This window comes from Ceratotherium simum, chromosome 26 (assembly GCF_057802395.1).
Source record: "Ceratotherium simum simum isolate JZ-2026a chromosome 26, ASM5780239v1, whole genome shotgun sequence".
Lineage (NCBI taxonomy): Eukaryota > Metazoa > Chordata > Mammalia > Perissodactyla > Rhinocerotidae > Ceratotherium > Ceratotherium simum.
This window is the reverse complement of record NC_141925.1, coordinates 14,573,449-14,591,125: the sequence shown is the minus strand read 5'-3', so window position 1 is coordinate 14,591,125 and position 17,677 is coordinate 14,573,449. Positions and strand designations below refer to the sequence as shown.

Below are 17,677 nucleotides of genomic sequence, written 5' to 3'. Positions count from 1 at the left end.
GAGTTGACCTCAAAACCCACACGGAGGCCAAGAGAGGGTATGCGTCCACAGCACAACGCGGAGCTCTATTTTGACAGAGCTGCCATAATTGGATTAAATAAAGCAGACAGGCAAACAGTGAGAAACTCACCAGTTGGGCTTAAGAAAAGCGAAAGTAAAATGCAATCTGCTCTCCCCCCCGGAGATGAGAGATTAATTATCTCCTCGCATCAATCACGATGCTCCCAGACAGCTGGGGAGACAGCCCTTCTCTCGATAAGCAAGTTGGCACCAAAGGGCCTCCTGAAAGCAGATTTGCTTGGAGGAGGTTCCTGGCCAGGCTCTCGATGGATTTGCCAACTTTTGGCTAAACAGTTGCCTGTTTATACATCAAGGGAGGTTTGGGCCTGACGATTAGTTCAATGTCACAGAGGAGGAGCTGCCAAGGCTGCTGTGGCTGCTACTCTGGTGCCCAGTGGGGGAGTGTAGCCTCCAGCAGGCGGGGCCCAGACCTGGGGCCGGGGAGAAACTGGCTTATGTCACTTCTGACCTGAGGGCTGGGACCCCTCCTTGCTTCCTCTGGTCTAGCCTTCTTACATTTGAAATGCTAGTGGTCTCCCTAAGAGTTGTAGAAAATGTTTCTAAAATGTGCATCATTTGTACACCATCTTCAAGACTTTTCTCCATCATCATCATCATCATCATCATCATCATCGTCATCATCATCATCACATCATCAACTTAACATGCACGACTAACAGTTCCCAGATCTTACTCATATACTCACTCATTTAATTCCTGCAACCACTCTATGAGGCTGGTCTTATCATCATCGTTCCCATTTTACAGATGAGGAAACTGATGCACAGGTGACTGATGTAAGTCACTGAAGGTCACACACCTAGCGTATTCTAAGCATAACGTCCGTGAAGTCATGGGTTGGATGGGCTAATTACATGAACTGTTGTTGCTACACATGAGATCAACACCTGACTTTCCCAGTATGCCCATTTATGAACTACCCAAAATAATCTCACACATCACTGGTGGATCATGAACACACCTGGGAGATGCTGACTCTAGGAAGTAGGGGAAGGGCTGGATTCCCACCCCCAACTCGTTTAAAAAATGACTCTGCTGAGAGTCAGCAGAATTTTGCTCTTTCATCCGTAAGCCCCAAGAACTTAAAACTACAGGTCCTCTCAGATGCGGTCACTAGTCACGGGTGGTAAAAGAACACAGGCCTTAGAAGTCAGACAGAACCAGGCTCCAGTCCCAGCTCTGCTGTTCACGAGCCGCAGGACCTTGAACAAGTGAAAGCAATCCTCCAAGCCTCAGTGGTACTCATCTCTGAGATGGGATGATACCCGCCGGGTGAGGCTGGAATGAGCTAACACACTTGACAGCGCCTGGCTCGGTACCTTCCTGTGGAAAGATATCCAATGAGGATACTCGGTCCCCTATAGTCCCAACATCCCCGTCCGGATTTTATAAAGATGAGGATACGGAGGCACGGCGAGTCGAAGCCATTTGTTGAAGTCCCACGCTGTCACGTGGCAGAGCTGGCCCTTCGACAAGGGGGCTGGTCTCCAGTGTTCATGCTTTCCCACTACACCACACCACGTCCCAGGGCCGAGCACTGGGGCCCTGGTGACCTTGAATTAGGTGGAGAACTTAATCACCAAGGCAGGAAGAGTCCCAGAGGAAACCCTATTCCGGCTGAGGCACATGATTTCCCCTTTCCATCTCCCTGTACGGGGCCTGTAAGGGGCCTGTCCCCACACGCTGAGCCTTGAGCAGGCTGCAAAGATCTAGGAAACCTCTCTGACGCTCCCTGAGAAGAGCCAGGAGTTCCTGGGGATGTTTGCAAAGATCCTCCTCTTCAGGCTGAGAGCAGGCTTGGGGGCACCTGCTTCTGCTAGCCCTGACGAGGCTATCTGGGAAAACGGTAATTGTGCTACGTGTCTTTCAATACATCTAGTTACTTTATTTTTGGAGGAAAGCAAGGAGAAACAGTGAACACAACCCTCCCCATCACTTAATTACAGGAACAGTCAGGACCAATTTGGCAGCTATTAAAATACTAGTTTGCCTTTATGCCATCTCCTCACAGCGGGAGCTGTAAGTCCAAATTGGCTGCTCAAGGTTGGAGATGGGAACAGAAGGTCAACACTGCCATTAGGAACCACGTGGAATTAAAAACCGAGGCACCCCGTGGCCTATTTTGTGTCTTACTGCTTGTTTCTGTCCCTCCCCGTCTCTCTGTCTTTTAAGCTCTGTGCCTCTGTCACACCGTCTTTTACAAGGGCTGGTCCAGAAGCATGGAGAAGCAGAGGGGGAAGGGACTTTGGAGATCATCTTGTTTAACCCCCTTGTTTTTCAAAGGGAGAAAATGAAGCCCAGAGAAGCAGACTGGCTGCCTCTAAGCCACCCAGCATATGGGAGGGAAGCAGAACCAGAACACAGAGAGGCTTCATCACGCAGGGATTGCGAGCTTGGGCCGGCGACACACTCACCTGGCTTTGAGGCCTAGCCCTGCCCTTGTCGTGTGAGCTTAAGGACGTTACGTCACCTCTCTGCGTCTCAGTTCCCTTATCAGTAAAATGAGGCTAATAAGCTGTGAGGGATCAGCATCTGGAGCAGAAAATTAAACCAACACAAAGAAAATAGAACTAACAGAAGTTAACAGGGGAAGGCAGTCAAAAGGTACAACCTTCCAGTTATAAAATAAATAAGTCCTGGGGATGTAATGCACAGCATGGTGACTATAGTCAATAATACTGTATTATATATTTGAAAGTTGCTAAAAGAGTAGATCTTAAAAGTTCTCGTCACAAGAAAACAAAACTGTAACTATGTGTTGTGATGGATGTTAACCAGACTTATGGTGGTGATCCTTCTGCACTATATACATATATCAAATCATTATGCTGTGCACGTGAAACTAATACAACATTTTATGTCAGTTATACGTCAACTTAAAAAAAGAGAAAAGATTCCTGGCAGCGAACCACTTGGCTATTAGATGTGTTTATTTTACTTTAACTCTCTCCAGGAATAACAAAAAGTAATTAAACAGCAAAAAAAAAAAAAAAAAAGAACAGAGACTGAGCCTGATGATACCATTTGAACTGCTTGATTCAGCCGTACCTGAAGTCAGCTACCAATGTTTTAGTTGCATTATCTGACAACTTCCTTTACCCCTTAAGCTCATTTGAGCAGGGTTTTTGTCAATTCCCACCAAAAGAGTCCTTCCTAACACACCGCCAGTGTAGGGACCAGGACTAAGCCATGCCCAGCTCTGCACACTTGCGAGAGATAACAGAAGATGGGCAGTGGTTAGGCTTGTTCATGCAGCAGGTAAGGCCTCAGCTGACAAAGAGGAGCCAGTGGCAGATGATGGCACGTTGGCTCATTTTACTATTAAATTAATACTAAACTACTGCCCTTAATTCATGTAAGTGAGAGAATCCCAGCTGAGGACTCGTTCACGGGTGTTGGAACTTGTGAGCTCTTCTGCACCGAGAGCTCTGGAGTTGAGGGTTTTAGAGGGAGGTGTAACCACAATCTCCTTAGCCTGAGCCTTCACCCTGGCCTCTGCCATCTGGGTACCAGCTGTCAGCTACGGATGCACATCACCTAGACAGGATACACTCACACACCCAGAGGCACAACTCTGGCCCATACACCATCCATTTCTTTCTGCCACCAGCAATATTTTAGTCCTATGTTTATCACGGCAATGACATCACCACCACCACCACGGGGCATTTACTACATGCCAAATGCTTTATATGCAGCATATCATTTAATCCTCCCAACAACCTCATGAGTGTAGGTCTTTTAATATTTCCATTGTACAGGTAAGGGAATAGGCTCAGAGAGGTTAAGTCACCCGTTCAAGGTAAGACAGCAAGGACACGATAGAGCAGAACTCCAACCCAGGAAGCGTAACCTCAAAGCTCATGATTTTAACCTCTGTGCTATACCCAGCTCCTAGCACAGTGCCTGGAAGTAGTGGAGAGAGAATAAAGACTGACTAGGCTGAAACAATAATACTAGGGTGGATATAGTTCAGTTACAAGTCTATCAACTTACAGTGGCTCCTTTCCCATGATGCAACTTTGTTTGCACAAAACATGTATTACCAGGCTACCTGGAGGGGAAGGAGGGTCTTCATTCTCTACCTAAAGGCGGAGACACCAATATCTGGGCCAGTTCTGAGAACTAACCACCTCCGTGGAATCTAGTTCAGCTCCATGTTGCTCCCATGGGCTTTGGGGCCAGAGAATTAGGTTCAAATTCTAGCACTTCCCAGCTGTGTGACCTTGGGAAAATGATTTTAGGTTCCCAAAGACTCCCTTGCTTCTCCTGACAAATGGAGATAATAATTCTTATTTTGGCATTGAGTGGCCATAAGAATAAACTTGGATCCTGCATGCAAAGGGCCCAGCAGAGCGACGGGCACTTAGTAGGAACACAATACACAGTGGCTATAATTCTTCTTATTTATCTACCCAGGCCTCTCCACCCTTCGTGGCTGAAACATGCTCTACTAATCTGTGCTGATTTATAGAGCATCTTCAAGTCTGGGGGCTCCTTTTAAATGTAAAGAATGCAGGTTGTCAGTAGGACAGGAACAACCTATAAACAGTCAGCTGGATGAAATCAAAGTTAAAATGTAAAAAAACGATACAACAAAAGGATTCTGGGGTTACTTCTTGAAAGCCCAGGAAATGGAGCCCACGGCTTGTTTTCGCCCATCCCTGCTGTGGATAACTGGGTAAGAGGCAGCCAAAACGACCCCTCCATCAGCAGCGGCGGAGAACATACAAAGCAGAGAGTGCAAACTGATATGCCAACGGGGGCCAGGTAGGGAAGGGGGACAGGTAGGGACCGCAGTGATGGGGAGAACACAGGCTTTCTCTAAGAGCCAGATGATAACTGCCATGAGAAAATTCAGCCACAGAGGCAGTGGACCTTCTGATCTTTGGAGATGAACTAGAAGTCTGGATTTTCGTGGAAAATATTGCTATTTTTAAGTGGGGCTATTAATTTTCCAATGAAACACCTGAATTAAACAAAACCAAACCAGCACAAGGGTCAGACACAAAACACATTAACAAGCGAAAAGTATCCTAGGAGTTGCCAGCTCATGCTCTGAGATCACAGCTAGAAACACGCCCCAGGATGTCCGAGTGATCCTGGGCTGGTTTTTAAGGGTGTTTTATGTCGGGATCGTGAAGCCGATCACGTGATCTCTCCTACAGGGGGTGCTCGAAACGGCATCCCTTCTAGCCCATCTCTGGCCATGGAGATTGGGACTCATCTCAAGGCTGGACTGTAGTGACGCTATTTGGCTTTGCTCATTTTAAGTGAAGGAGGCGCAGTGGATCCAGTTTGGGCTTCTGGGTGCCTCAAATCCCTGCCAACGTCTTGAGCAACAGGAGTGAGGCGGTGGGGAGGGCCCAGGGCTGGGAGTTGGGAGACCCGAGTTCAACTCCATGCTCGCATGAGACTCGTTTCCACCAAAAAGTAAATTCCATGAGAGTGAGGATGTTGTCTTATTTATTGCCAGAAGGGTGCCTGGCACACGCTTGGCACTCAGTGAATATTTGTTGAATGACTGGCTGACCGAATGATCTGGGGATATCACTTAAACTACGGGCCTCAGTCTTCCCACCAATAAAATGGGAATTAACAATGGCTGCAATGCTTACCTCGAAGAGTTGCCATAATGAGATAACGGACTCGTGAAAGGGCTTGAAAAAAAGGTGTAAAGAGCTATGACATGATGAGACACATTTACTATCATCTCTGTCATTGACTGACAGGAGAGACCACTTCAGATCCTTTGTGGAAAGGGCCGAGGCCCACCCGTGCCTGCCATTCTCCCGGCCTCAACTATTCCCTGGCTGGAACAAACCAGCCTAGAAGGAAGCCCCCAACATGATCACTCAGACTTGCATCTCCATTTCGTCCAAGGGTAGGGGGAGGATGTACTACCTTGCATTGTCCCGGCCATGTGACTTCAAGAAGTTCATATCTCGGTATCGGGAGAGAAATGCCACCAGCTGGTCATTTGTCCTGTGAAAACAAACCAAGAGGAAAGTCAGGGTCCTCCAGAGACCATGGGGACTCTGAGTCTTGGCTCACTTCTTTGTCACAGAAACAAGGTCCCCTCCTTTCACATCACACAGACTGATAAGGCATCTTCTTTCATGGGTCACCATCACTGGGCTTACTACATTACATTAAAATGGACTGTTTGTGTCTCCTATATACTCCATATCCTGTGAAGCCCTTGAGGATAAGCACAGCATCTTATTTGTTTTGGAATCTCCAGTGCCCAGCACTGGGCTTGGCAAACAGTAAGTCACCAGTGTGTGGTTCAATGCCATATACGTAGCAACCTCAGGGCCTTTGCACTTGCCATGCCTTGGAAATTCTGTGCTGTATCTGGCTTGCCCTTGTCATCCAGGTCTCCTTTCAAATGTCACCTCTTCAGAGAAGCCTCTTCTGGCCACCCAACCTAAAGTGGCACCTGTCTCCCTGACCCCACCTTGATCACATCACTCTATTTACATCACTGTCTTATCACCATCTGAAAGCGTTAAATTTGCTTGCATTAGGATGTAAGCTCCGTGAGGACAGACCTAGTTGGACTTCATCACTGCAAAATAGTAGGAACTACATTAATGTTTGTTAGATGAATGAACGACTCAAAGCAAGATGAGTTTGAGCTGACTTCTTCAAATGCATTTTGAAGAATGAATGAATGGATGAATACCAAGTCTTCAGTAACCACTGGGTTACTGATAGAGAGAGCTTTAAAAAATATGAAGTGCGATACTAACGATGACATCGTTCCTGGCATTGTTATCCCAAATTTATCGCCATCAATCTTGGCACTAGCAGTGTAGTCACAGCTAATCAGCTTGCGCACACAGCTGTGACAGTATTTTAAAAGGCAGTCACACAGGTCTCCATCTGCCAGAAATGCAGTCGCCTCTTCCGCTGAATAAACTCAAACAGGTAAACGGTGCTGAAGTGACAGCTCCCTTATCATCAGGGGCTCTGCTCAGGGATTTTTACTTAGAAGGAAAGGGTTAACCATTGTTTCAAATTCGGAGAAACGGAGAAGGCAGAGGAAGGGAAGGACATCTCTGGGAACAGAATGGAGGCTAGACTTTTGGAAGGCAGGTGCGTGCCTTAGAAAGTGACGCCTGGGCTCTAGAAGCAGACAGGTCTGGAGACAGACCCCCCTCCACTCCTGACCCAGCTGTGCGTCCAAGGGGAAGTCACTTAACCCCCGAGTGGTGGCCTTCTCCGAACTCACCTGGCTGCCCCACAGACAGCGGGCTCTCCACGCATATATACTGAATGGATAACTGGGTGGATATCAAAGGCATACAGTAGGCGCACAATAAAGGCAAGCTGCCCTGCTCTTTCTGCCTCCCACCATCTGGTGGGAGCCACCCCCCCCTTCCCTGCAACTCCCTGCAGTCGCGCCGCGCCCTGCCCCTGCTCTCTGATTGGCTGACTCATGTTGAGCAACTCATAATTCCAGGGGAGGGGGCGCAAAGCAGTTCAGAGATGCTGCGGCGCAAATGAGCACCGCCGCCGTCCCAGCCCATTACCGAAATAAACACCAATTCAAAACCGGCCGTTTTCGCGGCAGCAGACGCCAGCAACACCCCGCGTGTCTGCCATGAGGCGAATGCGCACAGACGCAGCGAGCTGAGCCCTGGCGCTGCGCACAGGCGTGAGGCCCGGGGGCGCAGACAAAGGCTGAACCCACGCGTCTGCGCAATGGCGCGTCTCCCGCGTGGACGGCCCCGCCCCGGGCTCCACGGGGCAGCCCACGCCTGCCTCCTGCCAAGCTCCGGGAGCTCGTGGGCACGGGGCCTCCTGGAGTTGCTGGCAGAGGAGGAAACGAAATCGGCTTATAGGAGAAAAAATTAAAGCACTCTCTCTCTCCAAACCATAAAGAGGCCCATTCCATCTCCGCGTCTTAGCCGTTACTATTGACCAGCCCCCTCGCTACTCTCCGCGACAGTTCATTATTGTCGTCCTGGTGAATACGGGGACAAGTTAACCTCTGAATGGGGCCCTGGCAGCAGGAATAATAAGGGCCTCTCAGCGGCTTCGGTGGGAGGATTGAAGGGGCCGGCCGGGGCTCGGGGCCCCCTCGCGCGCAGCCCCAGGCCCCCCAGGGGCGGCGGCTGCAGCTCCACTGGGCAACCTCAGAAAGCGCCTTTCAGGGCCCTGGGCGGGGGCCATTTTCACATTTCCCGCTTCACAGAGTCCCCATCTGACGGGGATGAATAGGCATTTAGCGAATTTACTTAGCGATGCTTCCACATGAAATCTTCTCAAAAGATGACATCTTGGGGGAGGGAGGGCGGACGGGGAGGGGGCCGCGGATTCCAGGCCCAGAGCTTGTGGGGAAAGCCGCTTTTCAAAGCCAAGTGCTGTGCGCTCTGCTTGGCTGGACTGCACGGGGAGGGGACCCCTGCCTCCCCCCTCTCCCTGGGGGCCCGGGGCCCCTTGCTCTCCCTCTGAGTAAAAAGCCTGCTCTGCATGCCAAAGCCGGTCTCCCCAGCCCTTCTCCTAGGAGAGACGGAATTGGGCTGGGGACCAAGTTTGCCTATTGTTGCTTTCAGACGCCTGTCGATAATTGCCTACATAATATTTAGTTCTCCCCGGATAATTAACAGCTTGCGATCTGTCGACATGCTACCTAGTCCCAGTCTCTCTCTCCTGCCCTCTCTCCCCTCACACACATTTATCACTCCGTTCTGGTGGAATCATTTGCCAAGTGACTTCCACTGTGGCATCCCTGTGTCTGTCTCCTCACCAATTTCCTTCCACCTTTCCTGAAGATTACTAGAAGACATGTCTCTCCGTCTGTGCCAGTTCCTCTGATTCATGATGGTGACTCTGGGGCCCATCACTGTAGCTTTTGGAGCCATTGGGACATCTTTGTGGAAATACATAAACGTATTGGAACCATATGGGAATCTTGGCTGAAATGAATAAATAAATGAATCACAAAATAAGCTCTCAAACCACGACCATTTATGGAATGTCCATCATGCCCTAGGCCCTGGGGTAGAGTTCTGCCACATTTTATTGCATTTATTATTCACAAAGATGCTATAAAACGTGAGTTTCATTCCCATTTTGCAGATGAGCAACTGGGACTCAGAGAAGTCGCCCATTTAGTAAGGTGCAGAACCAGGATTGGAACCCGCTTCTAAACGTCAAAGCTCCAGCTCTTCACGACCTGAGTGCTTCTGCAAACGAATGAGTGAATGAATGAATGAATTCCATCCCAGGTGCAGGAGAAAAGATACAGGTGCTCTCATGCCTCCCTATTCAGAGCCTGGTCTTCGGACCAACAGAAATGCCTTATCTCAGGCTCCACCCAAGACCTACTGAGTTAAAATTTGCCTTTGGACAAGATTCCCGGGTGACGTGTGTGCCCTTTAAAGTAGAAACAGCACCGCTTCAAGTCAAGCATGAATATTGCTAGTTAATTCCCTTCCTCTTTCCTCCATCTTCTCCCCACAGTCTCTTCCTGAAAGCCCAGACTTGGAGCCAGTTACTTTCATCTCAATAAGCCTCAGGCGTTGGGAGTATGACATAAAATAATGCATGAAAGACCCGTGCGGGAGCACGCGGCATAAAGTAAGCCCTTGATAAATGTTAGCTGTTATTTAATAGTATTATTACTGCCGTCTTGAACACCAGAAGCTGAAGACACTTTGGACTGGGGACAGCAGTATAAAGACCCAACCTGATTTGAACTTGGAAGGCTTTCTGTGCATAATACCCATGGGATGTTCTGCAGAGCATGGTTTAGGAGATGCCCCCTGGAAGGGACTTGTCCACAGTCTCCTAGCTGGTGTGAGTTAGGAACTGGCTCCCAGAGGGCCACCGCACCATCGTGTGGGTCTAATACGCACAATGGCTCTGGGCATGAAGACACACAGGAAGAAGGGGCATAGCTCAGCTCTCAGGTTCGCCCAGTGCCCAGGAGCCCAGTCACAGCCAAGCCTGTCTGCTGGCAGCGTGTGGCAGGGTGAGGAGGGGATGGGGCCTGCTTAGCCTGCACTTGGAAGGAGCCCAACACAGCCACCTGTACTTCTCTGGGCCCCTCCAGCCCACACCACTGTGCCCCGGAACCCCTTCCCTGCTACAGGATGCTGAGAAGAATCTGCCAGAGGTGCTCACGACTAATGGTGAGGCTGACAGTGCTAAGGCACAAGTTAAACAGGGAGTTTTTGTGAATGTCAGGATGCGGGATTTCAAACCCCTGATGCTGCCAGGTATGTGCAGACCCCAGAGGGCACCAGATTTAGCCCTCCTGGATGCAATGGGCGGGCCATTTGCGGAGCAGAAATGTGCATGAGGGGCGGTGGATGGAGGACTGTGGAATCGGGCAAGCTGAGGATGGTGAGGATCGAGGCACCTTCAATCTGAGCTCAGAATATACGGTGTCAGTGTTTCCCCAACTCCTTCCACTGGTGTATCATCTACACAGTTACTTCATATGTATGTTCAATTTAAATACCACTTTAGCTTTATCCTATGCAACAATATTCCTGATCTCTGATCTATCTTTTTTCTCAAATTTTAAATTGTGGTAAAATACACATAACATAACATTTGCCATCTTAACCATTTTACGTGTATAGTTCAGTCGTATTAAGCACACTCATACTGTTGTGCAACCATTACCACCATCCCTCTCCAGAACTCTTTTCATTTTGCAAAACTGAAACTCCATATCCATTAAAGAACTCCCCATTTCCCCTCCTTCCAGCCCCTGGGAACCACCATTCTACTCTCTGTCTCTGTGAATAGTCAAATTCATAGAGTAGTCAAACTCTAGGAACCTCATTTAAGTGGAATCAGACAGTATTTGTCCTTTTGTGACTGGCTGCTTTCACTTAGCACAATGTTCTCAAGAATCATCCACATGGTAGCATGTGTCAGAATTCCGCCCCCCCACCCTGCTGAGGAAGATTAGCCCTGAGCTAACATCTGTTGCTAATCTTCCTCTTTTTTTTTGCTTGAGGAAGATTAGCCCTAAGCTAACATCTGTGCCCATCTTCCTCTACTTTATATGTGGGTCGCCACCATAGCATGGCTGATGAGTGGTGTATGTCCGTGCTTGGGATCTGAACCCATGAACCCGGGCCACTGAAGTGGAGCCTGCCAAACTTAACCACAACGGGACCGGTCCCTTGAATTTCCTCCTTTTTAAGGCTAAATAATATTCCATTCTGAAGTACCATTTTTATCTTTTTTTCCTGTTACACATGAAAAGCAATAATGACTACTTGTCTGTATATCTCCTAAAGCAACTCGGCCACCAAGAGCATATGGAGAATGGTCAACTGTCCTGGTTTCCCCAGGACTGAGAGGGTGCCCAGGACACAGAACTTTTAGTCTTAAAATCAGACAGGCCTGGGCAAACCAAGACGAGTTGGTGACCCCAAGCATGTGGATCTGCGGAGGGCTGTGTGATCACAGGAGAAAGGTCACACTCCATCTTTCTAGGATGAGCCCAAGAGTACAGAAAACCATGATGGCGGGAGCACCAACTGTAACCTCTTCCCATGCTTTCAAAATTATTATAATGAAACTTAGGCTACAGTAAGATAGAGAATTAAATAACAGCAATAGTAACAATAGCAACAGCATCTAACACTCGAGTGCCTACTATGTGGGCCAAACATTATTCTAAGCACTTTGCATCTATTAACCCACTTATTCCTCATGACAGCACTATGAAATAGACGCTATAATATTTATATCCATGTTTATTACATAAACGGGAACATGCATGTACGTAGCTTTTTTTTTTTTTGGTGAGGAAGATCAGCCCTGAGCTAACATCCATGCCAATCCTCCTCTTTTTGCTGAGGAAGACTGGCCCTGGGCTAACATCTGTGCCCATCTTCCCCCACTTTACATGGGACGCTGCCACAGCATGGCCTGACAAGCAGTGCATCGGTGTGCGCCCGGGATCCAAACCCAGGCCGCCAGCAGCGGAGCGCGCACACTTAACCGCTAAGCCACTGGGGCCGGCCCCCATAGCTTTTTAATATAATGATACATCCTGCTGTTCTGTCTAATCCGCACATACAGGTAGCTTTCGTCCTTTTCACGGCTGCACAGAATCCTGTGGAATGGGCAGAGCCAATCCCCTAGTGATGGACATTTCGGTTATTTCCTTTTTCCATCCTCTTACAGATATCGCTCCTATGAACGTCCTTGCACATTTATCTTTCCATATGTGGGTATGACAGATTTCTGTAGGATTAAATTCCTAGATGAAGAATTGTTCATGCAAAGGGCACTTTTTAGTCTCTCTTTGCTTTCAGAAAGACATGCGACACGGACTCAGGCTGCCCCAAGAGGGCATGGCTGGGGCTCACGCCATTGCACAGAAACCACGCTGGCTGGCCAGCAGGGGCGTGGGGAGGGAAAAGGAAATTGCACAGGTGATGGAGTGGGGGCTGTCCTGGAGGGGCTGGTGGGCTTCTCGGGCAGGCTGGCCAGGCCTGGGCCAGGGCCTTCTGGCTTCCCCATGGTACCAACAACCAGTAGGACCCAAGTGAGCCTCTGTCGAGCAGCAAGGGGTGTGGGGCATGCGCAGAACTATCCTCTCCAGTGCCCGGGGCAGCTGCTCCAGCTGGTGCACATCTGTCTGCTGACAGCCCCGGGATTTTCCATCCGGGCACCTCGGACAACACTTTTCAGGAGCCCGGCTGTAGTCATGAGACGAGCAGGCGCTAGGTCTAATTCTGTGTTCCTCCAGGACCTGACACACAGTAGGCGCTCAACAAATACTCATTGGCGTGCTTAACAAATGCCCACGTGGAGCACTGGCATGTGGGGCTCATGGGTGCAGCTGCCGTGCCCAGCACAGTGCCTGCCCCACTGGAGCAGGGGCTCAGCCCAGGAAGGCAGAGAGCTCCATCGGCCACTTCTATATCCGTGCCTTTGCCCATTCCATTCCCTTGGCCAGAAATGCTCTTCCCTATGTCTTTGCCCAGTGAACTCCCCATGGCATGAGAAATGCTTGATAAAAATGATTGCAGGGCCAGCCCCGTGGCTTAGCGGTTAAGTGCTCGCGCTCCGCTGCTGGCGGCCCGGGTTCGCATCCCGGGCGCGCACTGACGCACCGCTTCTCCGGCCATGCTGAGGCTGCATCCCACATACAACTATCTACTGGGGCTTTGGGGGGAAAAAATGATTGCAAAAAACTTTCCCTGTGTCACCTCAAAGTGTTAAGTGTTTCTCCTCCTTTAATGTCACAATAACCCCATCCAGCAGGTACCAGTATATTCATGAACAAAGTAGGAAAAGAAGATATTTAATGGCTTGGCCAAAGTCTTATAAGAGGTGGAGTGGAGATTCAGACCTCGACACTCCAGGTCCGCAGTCTGGATCTTTTCAGTCCTGCTTTCCTCATGGTGAATAAGCTTCAGGAGTGCATTTTGGTTCTTTAGAAAGAGAGCCAGGACACAGCACAGGAAACAGCAGCCGCCTTCTGAAGCCTCCTCCTTCCTTTCAAGGGGACCATTGTCGGACCTACGTTGGACATCAGGAGGTGACAGAGATAAAACCTTCTGTCCCCCGTGTGGGTCTTTCTGCTGCACTTGTCTGAAGTCTGAGCCCGGCCACTTGATTTCCCCTCACTGCATTCCATCTCACGAATGGATTCCTACCCTTTCTCCCACATGGTTTATTTCTTTTTGAGTGGGGGGAGTGACTGCCATCACTCTGTGTTCGACTCTCCGGACGGTTTCTGCTTGGACCTTACTGGAGTCTTCTTGTCTGCTAGGAAATCTCTCAGGAGGCCAGAATTCCAGAAGAAGAAGAAGAAAGGTCAAAGGCAAAAACACTGGAGATAGAGAATGGAAATCCCTGATTCGAATGCAGTCAAGGCTCACAGCGAGACCCACATTTGCTAAGATACAGGGAAAAATGTCTGGAAAGGCCAGATACTGTATTTCATCCTGGACCCTGTGGGCATAATTACAGCCACCTGGGCACCTGATGAAACGTGAACTGGATAACATGCTGCCCCAGCTTCCAGACGCTGCTCTAATCCATCCTCCGGCTAGAAGTTGTAGGATCTTGCTAGAACATAAGTGTGCTCATGCCCCCTCTTCTACTTAATATCCTCAGTGGCTCTCTAGCACTTGCAGGACCATGTCCTAACTCCTCAGCAAGGCATGCAAGGTGGTTTTGAGCTGGTCCTGCCTGCTTAATCTTTGGGATTACTTGAAGTTTTCTAAATGTTCTGTGCTCTTTCATAACTCTAAGACTTTGCAAGCTCTGCTTGCTCTCCTGGGAAACATGATTTCCCATTTCTTTGACAGCTTAGGTGCTAGACACCTGGAACAGCAGCGGGATAAAGTGACTATGGTCCCTGTCCTCAAGTGGCACACAGGACAGTGCGGAAGGGAGACAAATAGGTAGAGTCTTGTGATATGGGGTCAAGCATCAAGTGAACTAAAGCACAAGTCTCGCTGGAGACACCAGGGGACAGCTCTTCCCTCCACACAGGCAGACAGCCAACCAGAGAACCACAGGATGAAAAAACTCCATCACTTCTAATGGATTTATCTTTTTGTTATCGACGAAAACGATGCAGAATTAAAACATGCTCATTGCATTTGCAAGAACTGGCAAACCATTTCTCAAAGCCTCAACGCTTTCAGAGAACATTCATAAGACACACATTTTTCATTTTAAACACACATAAGCCATTCTAAGAGGCAGTTTATCTGACGTTCCATCAGTGGGAACTCTTAACATGTCAGCCCTTCCTCCAGACGGCTGTAATGGAAAGGTAACTGACAAGAATCAGCATCCAGAGCCAAGCCTGATTCTAGAAGCCAAGCCTGATCCTAGAACACCGCTGGAATCATGAGTGAAGAACTAAACTCTGTGTGTGTGTGTGTGTGTGTGTGTGTGTGTGCGTGAAGTCTATTTGAGTGTATTTTAATTCTCTGAAATCAGGTCGTCCTCATATGCCATGAGACATCTCAAATGGGCAGAACATTTGGTTGACCAAATTCTGCGTCCCCCTACAACGGCTGATTACAGCCAGTTATTTGATTTGCTTTTGGGGGGACAAGACGAGGCCAGCTTTGGAGGACATCAAACAACTGAATCTTAAAAGTCAATGTGATTTAAGGGGGAAAGCCAAAACTTGGCTACACCGAAAGCTGTTTTCAGAGAGGCGTTTGTAGAAATTTCTCTCTGATCTTTGCCACTTTGTTGCTGTTTGATTTCGAGTAAGTTCCTCAAGTTCTCTGAGCCTTTGTTTTCTAAGCTGCAAAATGGGGATAACAGTGGTCTCTGAGTTGCTGTGTGGTGTGGGGTATGGCACACACAGTGCCTGGCCCATGGTAGGTGCTCAGTAGATGGAAGCCTTAGAAAGAAGTTACTAGATCCTCTGCTTGGAAATGCCAGAGGAAAGGGCATGTCCACCGTCCTCCACCAAGCTGTGACATTTTTACTCTTACACGCCTGTGTCCCTAACACTAGTGTAAGTTACATATGTTCAGATCCCTTGACTGTAAGCCACCTGAGGACAGGAACCTTGTCTAATTCAGCTACATTTCCCCACTGTCCCGCACAGGCCTGAAACACGGCAGGGTCTAGCAGCCTGATGTCTCTTTCTCTTTGGGTCCTCATGCCCATTTCAGAGTGGCCCACAGAAATTGCTCAGGACATGTGTGTTGCCTTCCAGAATGAGAGCTTTGTCCACACCGTCCCCCATGCTGGGAACACCCTTTCTCCGTCTTCGCCTGGTTAACTCCTGTTTGTCTTTGCAAGAACTTGCTCAGTGTCAGTTCAACTGGGAAGAGCTGGAGTATAAATGAGAATTAAACTAAATTAAACCAAATGGATAAGCTCAACTTTCCCTCTGTGTGTACGTCTGAAAACAGATGTTTTTCCCCCACCCTTCTACACTCTCCTGGGTTTGTCCAAAGGATGGCAATGACCTATAGTAATAATTTATCCAGTTTCACCAGACAGATGTCCCTAATGCACCAACATTAACATATCAGAAGTTGGAGCAGTTAAATAATGCAGACCTGAGACCAGAGACATGTAGGTTCGAGTCCCAGTTCTACCACTTGGGAACTGTGTGGCCTCGGGCAGGTCATTTCAGCTCTCTGAAGCTCAGTTTCCTCATCTTTAAAACCGGGGATGATAATAGTATTTACTTCATGGGGTTGCTATGAGGATTAAATACGAGGGCATTAACTGTTGCTTGCAACTGAGCAATCCCGGCTAGTACAGAAACTGGTATCGGAAATGGGGTAATCAACAGTGGGCAGGGGAAAGCAACAGAGATCTACAACAGGTTGGGCAGCCTGGCCCACAGAATACCTGAATGTTAACTATCATTGTTGTTATTATTATTACTTCTCCAGGACTAGAGTCTATATTCTGCTGCGGGTAGCATACAACAAGGATCTCCGTCTCCCAGAACTTCAGGGTCGGGTCAGCTCAGATGTCAGCCCTGGGGCGGGACTGAGCTCGAAGGATGGCTAACTGTCACCCACCACCTTGGGCAGTCTGCCAGCTGTACTAGCCTGTCTGTCCTGGAAGAAGGTCAAAATGCACTGCATCACAGAAGAGAAGCCACGCACTCCTCCATGGAAAAACAAACTCCGTAGCCACCTCTGCAAACCTCAAGCAGACAGAGATTCTTGGCTCGGGAGAGAGATTCTGGAGGGTCAGGACACGCTGCACCCAGTATATTCTTTACCCACAGATGCTGTTTGTTTATTTCAGAGGGCTGATGAGACATTAAAAAAGAAATTAGGCTGCTTAACATGACATAGATTCTGAGGCAGTAATTTGGCAGTTCTTGGAGACAGAAAATTTCTGAAATGTCTTAAAAGAGAATTTATCATACAGATCAGCGATTCTCCAACTGCATCTTGGGGCAGCCCTGGGTTCTGCTGGGCAGGTGGGGCCTCGGGACGGCTCACCTGAGGTTTCCTCAGAGAGGAGCCCCTTTCACCTCTTTTCCACACTGCAGCCTGGGGTGAAGTTTCAATTGAGAAAAAAAGCTTTAGTAGCTTAAAAATAAAAGTTCAAAAACCACTAAAGAAGATGGTCAATGCAGATTCCAATTCTTTCTTTGGGAGCAGGGCAGAATAGAGCATCTGATCAAACTGTCCGACCCTGAGCAGATACCATTTCTCAGTATCTGCTCTCTTGCCTTCCGAACAATGGGAATCATAACAGGCCACGTTTCATAGAGGTGTTTTGAGGATAAAAAGAATGATGCACTTAGGTTAAGCACTTAGCATGGGTGCTTGGTATACAGTAAAGACTTCATAAGTCTTAGCTATGTGACTGTTGGGGATGTGAATTAAATTTCCTTTCTTCTTCTCTCCCGCCCTACTTCCTTCCCGTCCTCTTTCCTTCCTTCATCCTCTCCCTCTTTCTTTCCTATCTTGCTCTCTCTCTCCCTCCCTCCCTTCCTTCCTCCTTTTCCTTCTACAAATTTCTAAGCATTTCGTAAGTGCCAAAAACTGTGTTGAGTTCTGACTTTACACATGAATTCAGCTTTTTCAACTGCTGGTATCACTTTGAGTTGTAGGGACTCATTTCAATGGGGGTAACTTAAGCCCTGGTTTTAGTT

General features: G+C 48.5%; 1 protein-coding gene across 2 annotated transcripts in view; it reads right to left on the bottom strand.

Moving 5' to 3' along the window:
- Positions 1–17,677, bottom strand: part of XYLT1 (xylosyltransferase 1) — a 300,963-nt gene that overhangs the window by 41,472 nt on the left and 241,814 nt on the right. For both annotated transcript variants that reach the window (XM_004441858.3, XM_087417020.1), the window contains one exon: positions 5,986–6,066. In XM_004441858.3, the coding sequence (XP_004441915.3) occupies positions 5,986–6,066 (81 nt within the window). The remainder of the gene's footprint in view (positions 1–5,985; positions 6,067–17,677) is intronic.